The 13,066-nt window shown below is 39.2% G+C and overlaps 1 gene segment (V, D, J or C); it reads left to right on the forward strand.

Annotated features, from left to right (window-relative positions):
* Positions 1-11,991, forward strand: part of LOC128559987 (T-cell receptor gamma chain C region C7.5-like) — a 60,616-nt gene extending 48,625 nt beyond the window's left edge. The window contains 3 exon segments of the C gene segment in view: positions 5,882-6,208; positions 6,433-6,501; positions 11,457-11,991. Coding sequence covers positions 5,882-6,208; positions 6,433-6,501; positions 11,457-11,599 — 539 coding nt within the window.
* The last annotated feature ends 1,075 nt before the right edge of the window (positions 11,992-13,066 follow it).

Here is a 13,066-nt window from a genome sequence, read left to right on the forward strand (position 1 = left end):
TTTTTTTTGTAGAGACAGAGTCTCACTTTATGGCCCTCGGTAGAGTGTGCCATGGCATCACACAGCTCACAGCAACCTCCAACTCCTGAGCTTAAGCGATTCTCTTGCCTCAGCCTCCCGAGTAGCTGGGACTACAGGCGCCCACCACAACGCCCGGCTAACCAAACCCATTTAAATTGCTTCCTTTTTTTCTTCCACTGGTGCTGTATCCAAAACTAACATTACCTGAGTTCATTTCATGTCGGTGTCTTGTCCACGTGGTATTTTGGATCAAAGCTGAGTGATGGAAGAGCACCTGTGAATACGAGAGGTTACTAGAAACTGTACCATAAGGCAACCCCTCATTGTGAGGGATCATTTGGGAAAGAAAGCCTCATCCTCTGCTGTGGCACCTTCGTCCTGTTGAAATTGGCGTGTCTGTGTCTCCACCCCAGAGCTAGGGTTTGTAACGGTGTTCTCCATCCCTGTAGCTTGTGTGAACTGGACTTTACAGAGCAGTCAACCTCTGGGGATGAAAGTGAAACAGGCCATAAGGCAAATTGTCTGTTTAAGCTGCTTATTTCCAAAATCTATCTGAGAAGACCTAAATCAAAAATATAAATATCGTTAAACTACTAAACGAAAAGATTAAAAACTCAGGAAAGGAGAAGGAAAAAGGCCTGTGATTATCTGGGAAGAAGCGCAAGGAAAAATTTTATGTTTCAAGGTACAATAAAAAGGTAGTAGAATATTAACTGATAAAAAGAAGTACACCAAATTTTCAAATATGATATTTTTTTCCCATTATAAAGTGAGAAAAAGACTTCAACGCATGAATTATTTAGGAGAAAAGTGAGAAGCAGACATTGTTTTCAACAATCATTTTGGAAAATGGAAGTAGTGTTTTATATTTGTTTTTTAAAATGAATCCCTTGTTTATTACTGCTGCCTGAGTGCTATGGGCTAGTAGCATTTACTGTGATGAGCAGGGCTGGGCATGGTGCCTCACACCTGCCATCTTAGCGCTCTGGAAGGCCGAGTTAGGTGAATTGCCTGAGCTCAGGAGTTCAAGACCAACCTGAGCAGCAGGGAGACCTGTCTGTACTAGAAATATAAAAACTAGCTAGATATGGTGGTGCATTCCTGTTAGTCCCAGCTACTTGGGACCGAGGACAGAGGATCATTTGAACTCAGGAGTTTGAGGTTCTTGTGAGCCCTGAAGCCATGGCACTCTATTCAGGTCATAGAATGAGACTCTTTCTAAATAAATAAATAAATAAATAAATATAAAGTCATGAACAGATGGGGACACTCAGAAGATAAGGCAAGGAAGATAATAACATCTAGTGATCTAAGGTGACCACAGAAAAATGATTTGAGGACCAGGCCTCCTGCCACCTCTATGGTCATTCTGCCTGGAAGGATCCAGTCAGGAGTTAAAAACTGGACTTTGACTTGAGATGAGTAGAGAAACTTGAGAAATTTCTAGTGAAATCTTAGAATGGAAACATGTTGTTTGGTGGGTAGGAAAAGAGCTGTTTGTTTTGAACCACACTAGGGAAACATTTCCATGCACTAACAGAGGGCGTTAGATTTTAAAGGGTGCTCCATTAATTGTCTTAACAGAGCAGATAAGACTAAAGATAGCCTATTAAGTCTGCGGGACTTAGCAAGATGGGGGAAAGGCACATTTTCTGAGAATATGGCTTTAAGATTCCCAGGCATGTTACAGCAAAGTGGAAAGAAAATGGAGGAAAATGGAAGAACAGAGTAGTGATTCTTTCTGCTTATTTGCCATGGGTGTAACTGCACCTCTAAAGTACTGAATTTCTATTGCTAAAGGATTTGGGCCTATGAGCTTAAAATGTCACGCTGAAATGCATCATAGCAAACAAATTGCTGATAATAATAATTATAATGGTGTCCATCGTCATAATACTAACTGCTTATATTCCTGAAACATATTTAATCAAACTGCTTTTTCTATCTTGTATCATTTGGATTTTTTTTCAGTGCCAGTAGTGATGTTGAATTGATTTACATGCACATCACTGTGTTTAGACAAATAAAACACCAAAAACTTAAAGTTAGCTGATTAGCTCAGTAACAAAACTTGTTATAAGCAAAGTGAACCAGGACCAGGACCCTGGTCTCTTGAGGCCACTAGGATTTGAAGAACTCAAGGAAATGAGATTAGCTTGAAGTTTTTGATATAGATTACATCACTGTGGAATTATTACAGGAAACTCTTCGGTAGTGGAACCAAACTTACTGTCACAGGTAGGTATCAGAAGAATATAATATTTCTAAGGTGAGTGGAGGGAAGGCAAGAAATGATTAAACTACAATAAAAGAATGTTTGGAAAAATGTGGAATGTGATGGGCATTTGATGTAGAAATCTTAGTAGAGGTTTTAAAACAAAGGCTTCTTCTACAGGAAAACAGACAATGTTGTGCAAGTATCGTAATAGGACTTGGCTTTGCGTAACTGAGCACTCACTAACAAGCTCATATACAAAGTATGTGATGATATCATTGAAGTGTTTTGTCCTGGGACAAGGTTTATTTTTATGGGTAAGTTTGTGATAGAGATGAGAGAGTGGTCTCCTGTCCTTCTCTGTTGGCCAGAGGCGTGAAAGAGCCTGGGTGATGGAGTCAGGCAGACCTGGTACTCCGGCTCCAGAACTTACTGATTACTTAACTTGGTTGATTATTCTCTGGCCTCAGCTTTCCAATCTGTAAGATGGGATAACAGCATGAACCCAGCAGGGAATGACATAGAGTGGATGAGGCAGCTTGTTGTTCAGCGTATAGTAGGTGCCTAACAAATAGTCTCCAGTTTCAAATGGAAGGAGAGAATTGTATTGGATATCCACTCTAGAGAGTTTTTCTCAGCCAATAATATTACAGAGCAGATATTCCCCCAGAGGATTCAGCTGTACTTTTAATTGCTGAAATGGATAGTCTACTATCCATACAGAAAATGGAATTTAGGCAGGGAGTGGTGGCTCACGCCTATAATCTCAGCATTGTGGGAGACGGAGGTGGGAGGATTGCTGGAGGTCAGGAGTTTGAGATCATTCTGTGCCTATGGAGACCTAGTCTCTAAAAAAAAAAAAAAAAAGAAAGAAAGAAAACAATCTTTGAAATTTAGAGGTATGTGTTTCTCTTTACCACACTTTTTCATTAATTGGGGAAAGAAAAATTATGCTAAAATGTTTATTTTTAATTTTTGTTGATATTCTATGTACTTGATATCTTAATCCCCTTTCTCTTAATTGATATCATCTCTAGCACCAAAATTTATTTGTTCTGAAATTTATAAGTCAATATATTTAGGCTTCTGGTCATATTTATCAGAAAAAAGGTTTAAATTTATAGAGAAAAATGTTAATATGTAAAATCAATTAAATATAGTCCAAATCCAGCTAAGGGAAAGGGACAAGAGGCATTGAATTGTGTTATACAGAGAAGAAAGTTTTCAGGGTCATCATTTGGTTTTCAGTTTCTTTAGAACAATGATTAAAAAGCATTCCCAGGAATAAACACAATTGGCTAAGATAAAAATCAGATTTGTTACTTATTCACTTGAGGCTAAAATATATAATGTAAAATTGAAATTAAGATTAATCTTATCTTTCATAATATGACCTTTTAATTAAGAACAAAGTGTGTGGTTGGAGGAATATACACTGTCTTACTACTACAATAAATGAAATATCATTCACACTAAAAGAAAAATGTATGAAATTAAAATAAGCATATTATGACTTAATATTTATAATATGCTCAAGAAAATTAATATTACTGTATGTATTTATTGATTTTGCATGAAGATCACAAGCTTTGGTACATAGGCATAAACCATCAAGATTCTTTTTTTCTTCTCAAATGAGAAATGTAATTCTTCTTTTCTTAAGAAATTGTCTCTTGTATTATTAACCTAACTTCAAACTTGCTCAACACATTGAGCAACTGGAGAAAATCAAATTAGAAAGAGTATAAACATATATAATTTTAGATATGGATTAAAAATAAAGGTATAATCATTTAACATCCCAGATTCAAGTGCCATGACTTTTTAAACTTAGGATGCTTTGTTATATATTTTGACATTATGTCTGCTAACAACTCTGGAGCCACATGTTGTAACATTACACCAATTCCATATATACTTTATTCAGCAGGTTAAGATGAAGAGAATAGTGGAACTCCTAGCAGTTAAATAGAATGCAGGTTAGATATAAACTCTGGGCAAGACACGGAGGGTAAAAATATGGGCATGCTGATATACCTAGACCATCTTATTAAGGGTGTGAATTCATATTAAAGCAGGTATGAAAAATAAAACTCAAAAAGGCAATGGGTGCATATTTCTAATCAAATTTTGCTAAGTGTATTACTTGATAAGATTAACACAGAAAATTTCTGAAAATAATGATCTTTTTTTAATTGTCGGGGATTCATTGAGGGTACAAGGAACCAGGCTACACTGATTGCATTTGTTAGGTAAAGTCCCTCTTATAATTGTGTCCTGCCCTCTGAAAATAATGTTTTTATTTTTATTTTTTTAATCATTCATGTACTCTTTGTTGTATTTTTATTATTTATCCTGTAATTTTATTTTTTTCTATTCCTTCCCCTAACTTCCTTTTGGTGTGTGGTCATGTTCAAATAGATTCTATTAAACATACAAACTATTAAAGGCCCCCATAACTTCTGCCATGCATTTATTTTTCCCTACATTTCTAAGCTACTTAAAGGTTAATCTGCACAATCGTCTTTACTTTCTCACCTCTCGCTCACTTTTTAAATTTCTTTCCCCATCCTTGTACTGAATCAGCTCTCCCCCAAGTTACCAGCGAGCTCCTTGTTGCTAAATCTATGGACTCTTCTCAGTACACATCTTACCTCTACTTCCAGCATTGGATATTTCTGAAACTCTTCTCTTTCTTTATCTGACGCTACTTTCTTTTAGTTTTCCTTCTAGCTCTCTGATCCTATGAAAATAATGATTTTTAAATAGATGTTTGGGAAATATTGTTATTTTGCTTTTACATTCAAGACATCTTGAGTCATTTCGAGGTGCAGCTTTAAATACTGCTCCATCCCAAAACCTAGAGTGTTGCAAATGTGGAAGTGAGGTTAGGAATTAACCAGGAGAACTCCATGGGCTTTGGAACTCGTCATGGGACACATATGTGAAGTTCCAGAGTCAACTTAATAGGTGGTAATTACACATGGATGTAGATTCCCATCAAAACAAGTGACTGTGTGTTGTTAAAAATAAAAATAAAAAACTTTCATGGGATGTTAATTCATATGGGAAATACAGGGCAATCCAGAATCAGTTAAATGAAGAGTGGGGCTACAAAGAATTTCAGAACACGAGAATGTGTATTATTGGCAAAAAAGAACATAAGTTACAAAGGATGGGAAAGAGTCCACTTGAGATGGGACTAGATTCTCATCTGTAGAAAGCTCATTAAGGTGACCTGATCTCTTCTCCTCTCTGCCTGCCATCCGCCTGGAAAGCATGCCCCACCGTGATGAAACAAAAGAGATTAAAAAAAAATGAGTGTGTTCATGGACGTTGGAAGGCCTGGTATGGGGCAGTTAAAAATCATAGTCATCACAGAATGAGCAGAATGAACCAAAGCTGGATTTGAATTCAGGATCTGACACTTGAGGGCTGTGAGAGTTCCTTACTTTCTTGAACCTATTTTTACATCTGTAGAACAAAACCAATAATATCCTACAATCTATGGAGGGGAGAGGATATGGTGGGTGATAATTCAATGAGCACTTTTCTTCCTATTTTTAGGCACAAGTTTGTTCCAAACCATGCAAAGTGTGTTTCTCTAATATTCTTTTTTCTCTGATATTCCATTTCCCCTCACAGATAAAAACCAGGGTGCAGCTGTCGCCCCCAAGCCCACGATTTTTCTTCCTTCACTCGCTGAAACAAATCTCCATAAGGCTGGGACATGTCTTTGTCTTCTTGAGAACTTTTTTCCTGATGTTATTAATGTATATTGGAAAGAAAAGAATGGCAGCAGTATTCTGGCATCCCAGCAGGGAGATATCAGAAAGACTGGTGACACATACATGACAGTCAGCTGGCTGACTGTGCCTGAAGAGTCACTGGATAGAGAGCACCAGTGTGTCGTCAAACACGAGAGTTATACAGGAGCTGACCGGGAGATTCTCTTTCCTCCAATAAAGACAGGTATATGCGTGTGAATAGAAACCCCCACCTATTCTGTCAGTATTATTGGAAAACAAATATAAATGTTTCTTAAATGTTGTTACATATAATTGTAGCATAAAGGGCTGGCTATTTTCCTATAGAATTAAAATAGTATAGGCTTTGAAGAAAAAAAATTGAAACACTTTCTTAAGCTCTGTCAGCCTAGTTTTATATCCAAAGTTTTAAACTCGTATATTTTTTAGGAGTGTTGTATGGGTCACACGGAACAACTCCAAAAACACACACGACAGCACCGAGCTCCCTCGGATGTGGTAAGTGCTAAAAATAGCTCCTTTGTTGATGACTTTTACTGGTCTGGAAATAAGAGAAATGACACATCTTTCAGGAATGTTCCATCAGGCAAAGAAAGTCACTCACTTCAGTCCTGCTACACATGAAATTTAACCTACAGACAACGGGAAGCGCTCATCCCCAAACAGAATAACCGTGTCTGCTGCAGTTTTATGGCCTTGGGATTCCCTGATATTTATTCCATATGACACTATAAGATAAATTTCCATAATTAAGGACTGCTGTGACTAACGTGCACAAACAAGTTTCCATTCTCTGTGATGAATGTCTTTCTCGCCATTGGTGAACGCAGCTCAGTGAACATTTGCTGTCCTACTAGCGAAGGCCAGAGTTGGTGGAAACGTGGAGGAGCAGACCGGGATGAGTTGCTGTCCCAGGACACTCAGGTCACTTGTGATTCAGCCATGATACCCCTAAGGAGCCCCTTTGATGCAGCTGCTGTGCACGTCCAGACAGTTGGGCTGAGTGTGTCCAGCCTGGTGGTCCTGTCCCTGGCTGTGTGTCAGCGCCCTGAGTATGAACTTAGCAGTTAAAATGCCCACAGTGGCCGTGAGAAAAAAAAAAAATACGGTGGAAACATCTTTGCTTTGCACTAGTCCAGATTTCTCAAGTGAGTCCTTACCTTCACAGATCCTTAGCTTCTGCAATCTTCAAATGCTATTTGAACTGTTACCTTGACTTTTTTCCAGGACAATCAGAGAGACCAAAGGAAATAATCTCAAGGAAAATGTTTACCTTCAGAAATACAGCATGGAGTGTTTGTTCATCCACCAGTTTGTATTCAACACAGCCTTTCCTACAACTAAAACAGCCTTGATTTTCTATTTCTACTGCTTAGAAACCAAGAGGAGGCAAATATGCAAAGTGCCAAGTTCACATAAGCAGTGTGACTAAGCGTCCAAGGCAGTTCTGATTTTTCTAGTTAGATAAAACCAAAGAGCACTGTAAGTTTCAGTGTAAAGAATATGATACAAAAAGAGATAAGTCCCAGTTTTATACTGTATTTTATTTGCACTAAATTCTAAAACAAATACACATCTCTTTTCATGGATTTCTCATGGCATTTGACTAGGTAGGACTTTTTCTAAATGTAATTCTACAGCAAATTTCTAACGCTCTTTCCTGGAGGATTTTATTTTTTTCTGGTGAGATCAGATGGGAGTGATCCATGAGGTGATTTTGAAGGAAGATAAAACTAATCTTCACCATGTTTGAGACCAGTCTTGATTGAAAGAGTGAATTTAGCACACACATATAAATTTTATTATGAGGAATTATTACTTTATTCTTTTTACCTCAATCAAATCATGGAGATAAGTGATTTTCATTTATCTTTTGATGAATAAAGTAACTGTGGGGAAAAGGAAAAGACTTTTAAGGCCCATTAAAGTGATTCTTGAAGATAGTTGAACCTCTAATCATGGTCATACTAAAATTTTAATTCTTAATACTTACACAAAAACTACGCTGTAAATTCATTTTTTAGAGTACACCAAAAAAGGAAAAAAAGAACAAAAGGTTTCATTGAGTGCAGAGTGCATAAAATTGCATCCCAGAGGGCGGCGCCTATGGCTCAAAGGAGTAGGGCGCTGGCCCCATATGTTGGAGGTGGTGGGTTCAAACCCAGCCCTAGCCAAAAACTGCAAAAAAAAAAAAAGAAAAGAAATTGCATGCCAGAATCATATCCATATGGACATGAAACAAATTGTAGAAAAAAACCTAAGCCAAAACAACCACTGAGACTCTTTCTTCTGCTTAAAAAATGCTGTATGTCTGTTTCCCTTATTTAAACATCACAGATAAATTCAACTTTCACCTCAGGTTTTATTCACAGAGCTATCTGTCTATCCCCAGAAAGAATTGCATTGAAATGCTGGGCTCCCATCATAAACAGGCCATTTGCTGAGAAGAATTAAGACACCAGAAGAGAATTTCTTAGAACACAATGGTGGAATTATATTGTCTCTCTGTAACTCATTTTCTGTCTACAACTATTGATTATTTTTACAAATTATTTCCCACAGGTCCTATTTCTTTTGATCCCTGCAACTACCCTTTGAACCCTGACTCTGTCATTCACTGATGTGACCTGTGGCCAGTCACCCACTCTCTTTAAACCTCCTTTCTCATTGGTAACATGGGGACACCCATAATATAACTCACATAGGTGACACTGGGCATAAGACAAGATACTGCAATGGGCAGCATTCAACATAGTGCCTGGCACAGTAATTATCACTCAGCAGGTATAAACTCATATTCATATTGTTGTTGTTATGTCTGGAAACATGTGCACAAAGTGGGGATGTGGGGATGTGCCTGATTTGTAAGGTCTGGCTGCTTTCCTCTGCTCAGACCAGAACTCTCCCTGCCCCAGACTCCTTCAAACATGTAGGATTCTGTGGTGGATTCCAGGATTGAACAAGTCCTTTTTGGTAGCAACGCTTCACGTCAGCAGCGTGTGCTGAATGGTAAAGCTCATATTTGTTCTATTTTTCCACTGAGCAAGTATTCATTGAAAACGCAGCTGGGGCAGGCCCTGTGCTAGGAGCTGTGCATACAGAAGGAAAACCAGATGCTCTTGGGTGTTTTCCTCCAGTTGTGACACAAAAGAAAACATGTCCCTTTCATGAGCTTCAACATCTTCATGTGCAGAGACATAGCATATGAATTAGAGCTACGGTACAACATAGAACCGGACCAATTATTTCTGGAATCGTGGGCTCATATTTTTAAGGCATGTCTGCCTGTGTCTATTTAAGAGATTATTTATATATTATATATAATATATATATTTATAACATATTTATATGGATGTACATATATATTTTCTATCAAATAATGGAAATGAAAAATTAACTAGTACTTTCTTCCATTTCTTCTAGTTGTCACCACTACTCATGAAAGTGGCAAGTTTTTGTGTTTTTTTTCCTCCTGATCATCTTAACCTTTGAACTTCCTGGCATGAAAAATTGTAATGGTTGAATGTTTCAGAATAGGCTGAGCATGATATTTTAAATTAGCCCATCATTTCCCAGGAGTCATATTAATTCATCAAGGTACTGCTTTTGCTCCAGATGACTGGAAATTAGAGAGGACAGTGATATGCTCTGAACTATTTTAAGGAACAGATTTCATTTATTTGTTTCTCTCTTTTTCTGCTCTGGAGAAAACATAATAGCAACTTACAAACATACTTCTAGACTTTTTTTTTCATTTGTCTTCCATCCTTGTTACTAGCTAATACTACGAATTACCACTTACTAACTTAACAAGTGATTTTTATACTTGGGCTGTGTTCTGCGTGCACTGTCTTGTGTCATCCTCATAATACTCCTATGGGGTGGTACAATATTTTTTTCTCCCATTTTACAGATGAGGACAGTGGGCTGAAAGTATTTCAGTCCCTTACCCATGTCACTAGATCTGGGGTTTTCAAATCAGGCCATCAAATAAAGCGTTCATACACTTATTAAGTTCTCTGTTGTTTCTTTATGATATAGTCCTATAATCAGAAATTCCACAGCCAGGGCCCTGAGACACCATGGATATAAAGTCGGCTTCAGAGCCCACAGACTAGAATTTAGCCCTAGATCTTTGATGATTAGTCACTTGATATGGGTAAGTGACCTACATTTTGTGAGTAATGCTTTCCTTATCTTCCAACTGAGAATAATTACACCAAACTCAGTTATTGAAGAGATAAGGGTACAGATGTGAAAGGTCTAACCCAGGGCACCTCATTTATCAGGCACAGAACATGTCCTGCTTTTTGGCCCTTTCTCCCTTTATATTCACTAGGAGTGTGACTAGAACCATTGGTTCCTGCTCTGCTCAATTTTCCTTTGTCCCCAGCGTTGAAGGGTCTCTAGAATTCAGCTGCCGTACTGGACAAGGTGGGGGGGCCGATAACACCTAACCTGAGCAAGCTTGGGAAGTTATATTTTTAAATATTTTTTGAGATACTTTTCCACACCACAGACTAATATTTCCGAAGTTCTGATTCTATAATGCTAGAGCATGTAAAATGGAAATTTTCATGGGAAGAGACTAGGGTTGTGGCTCATTAAGTAGCGTTTTCTTACTCCTGGATGTCACATATTTTTTTCTTGCAAAACTACAAATGATATTAAATGCAATTGCTGAATATCATAGCCACAGCGAGAGTCATTTAGGAAGGCCAGGTGCATGTGTCACTCTACCACACAGCTGACAGAATTTGGATTAACCATTTTCTTCCATCTTTTATAATGCCATCTTTATTAAAACCTCAAACCCATCTTCCTTTAAAAGCCATAAAATTTCCTTGGATTGCACTCAACCGAGAGATATTTGTGTGCACAAGGTGTAATACCTCAGATGCCTCTATACCAGCAATTCAACTTTATGTTTATATTGCCCTTCTGTTGCCTAGGGTGTCTATTGAACTTGTACTTGTAGAGTACATACTCGTTGAAGTCAGGGTACTTAGACTTCTTAGTTTCTTGAAATCCCGGTTCTGTTATTTTCTAAATGTATGTCTTCAGACATATTGTTAATCCTTCTCTCCCTACTATCCTCAGTTTCTTTCTTTATAAATGGAAATGAACATAATGTCTGTCTGTCTCTCATAGGTTGTTATGAATATTAACTAAGGTTAAAGCGTAACATCTGGAGATCTCAGAATAGTGTTTGACCCTTAGAGGGTAATGAATGTTGTCTATTATTCAGCAGAGGGTGTGAATCAGCTCCAAGCTGAAGGATGATGAGTTGTCTTGCTCTTGGTGTTGGTGGACGTTGACTTTTAGATTTTGGTGGTGGTGGGATATCACTGCAGTGTAGATCATCAGAAACGAATACCCTGGGACCCCCCGCCCCCCATTACTCCGTCTCGGCTGCCAAGAACAGGCGAAACTAATTCACTGTCTTCTCCTAGACATGCTGCGGCTGCAGCTCACAAGCAACTCTGCGTGCTACACTTACCTCCTCCTGCTGGTCAAGAGCGTGGTCTACTCTGCGGCCGCCGCCTTCTGTGTGATCAGAAGGACAGGCGTCTGCTGCCCGGGGAAGAGCCCCTGACAGACGGTGGCACAGAGGGGTCATCTTCCCTTCACTGTGTATTGGCCCCCAAAGCGTCTGCTGAGGATTCAGCTGGGCTTGCTTTCTGCGTTTGGGCTACTTCAGTTCCCATATAATGTCAGTCTGGTATTGTCATTTTTCAAACTTGTGGGAAACAGGAAACTTCATCCTGTAACCGCAGTGAGCTCCCAGGGCAGCCTTTAGCTCCACTCTCCCCACAGCACCTCTCGACACCAGCACCTCCCGCCAACCCAGGTCATCGCGGCCTCAGTGTAGACGGCACACAGGCTCCAGCCTCACCCCTTGGTGCCCTGCAACCAGACACCTGCCAGAAAGCCTTCTATTTACCCTCTCCGAAGCAGCTTTCTTTGATATTTGAATAATGTGCTTTGTTTTTCAAAATAGGTACAATAAATTTAAACAATCAAAGTCCATTTTGTCTGTGTGTCCTTATTTAATGTAATTGAATTGAAGGTCCAGGGTAACAAACAGTGTAGCAATGAGGCTATGAAATTATGCGTTCTAATTCTTTCCCTGGGATAGTGCTCATGGTTTTCCTTGAGCTCTGTCTTTAAGAGGACCCACAGCTGAACAAAGTAGCCCAGTTTATTTTCCTTTAAAGGTCATAAGATTCAGATTCATTTGATTAGGACAGTCACCATCCAATGGGACACCCACTGTGTGTGCAGCTGTGCACCAGTGTCCCAGAACCTCACATTGTCTCTGTGAGAGCTGCACTGACCCAGGAAGGCTGCAGGACACAGGAGTTGAGCACAAGCACACTGGTCACAGGGAGCCCGGGTTTGAGTCCTGGGTCTGGTGTTTAGTACCTGAGTGAACTCAGGCAAGTTCCTTGAGCTCCATGTGCCATAATTTCCTCATATGGAGTGGAGTGATAGTGCCCTATCCCCTGGAATTGTTATGTAGGTGAGATGGGTTAATAATGGCACATGCAGGTCCCCAAGAGCATTGACTTGGGCTGTCAGGAGCTCTGCTTTAGAAATAGAAGATGCCGCCCCCTCCCCGCTCCCCACAGGCACTGACAGTGATCTCTAGTCTCACCAATCTACAGACAGGCCAGCTGGGTGAAACAGGGACTCTGTGAGTTCCTACCATGCACCAGGCAACCTGTAAGTCTTCTAGGAGTCCTTCCTAAAACCCAGTGTTTATAGATCAGAAAGCTTATGAGTTTATCTACATACTGTGAGTAGATAATCCAATGCTGGTAATTTAAGGCAGGTAATCTACCTATATTGGTTAGGTAACTATTTTTTAAGTGATAGTTATTTTAATTGTGTTTTATTTTTTATATTTAGAGATGGAGTCTTACTCTGTTTCCTGAATTGGAGTGCAGTGGTGGCATCATAGGTCAGTGTAAACTCCAGCTCCTGGACTCAAACAGTTCTCCCACTTTAGCTTCCCCAGTAACTGGGCCCACAGGTGCATGCCACCACGCCTAGCCATGAC

This window comes from Nycticebus coucang, chromosome 11 (genome assembly GCF_027406575.1).
Source record: "Nycticebus coucang isolate mNycCou1 chromosome 11, mNycCou1.pri, whole genome shotgun sequence".
Taxonomy (NCBI): domain Eukaryota; kingdom Metazoa; phylum Chordata; class Mammalia; order Primates; family Lorisidae; genus Nycticebus; species Nycticebus coucang.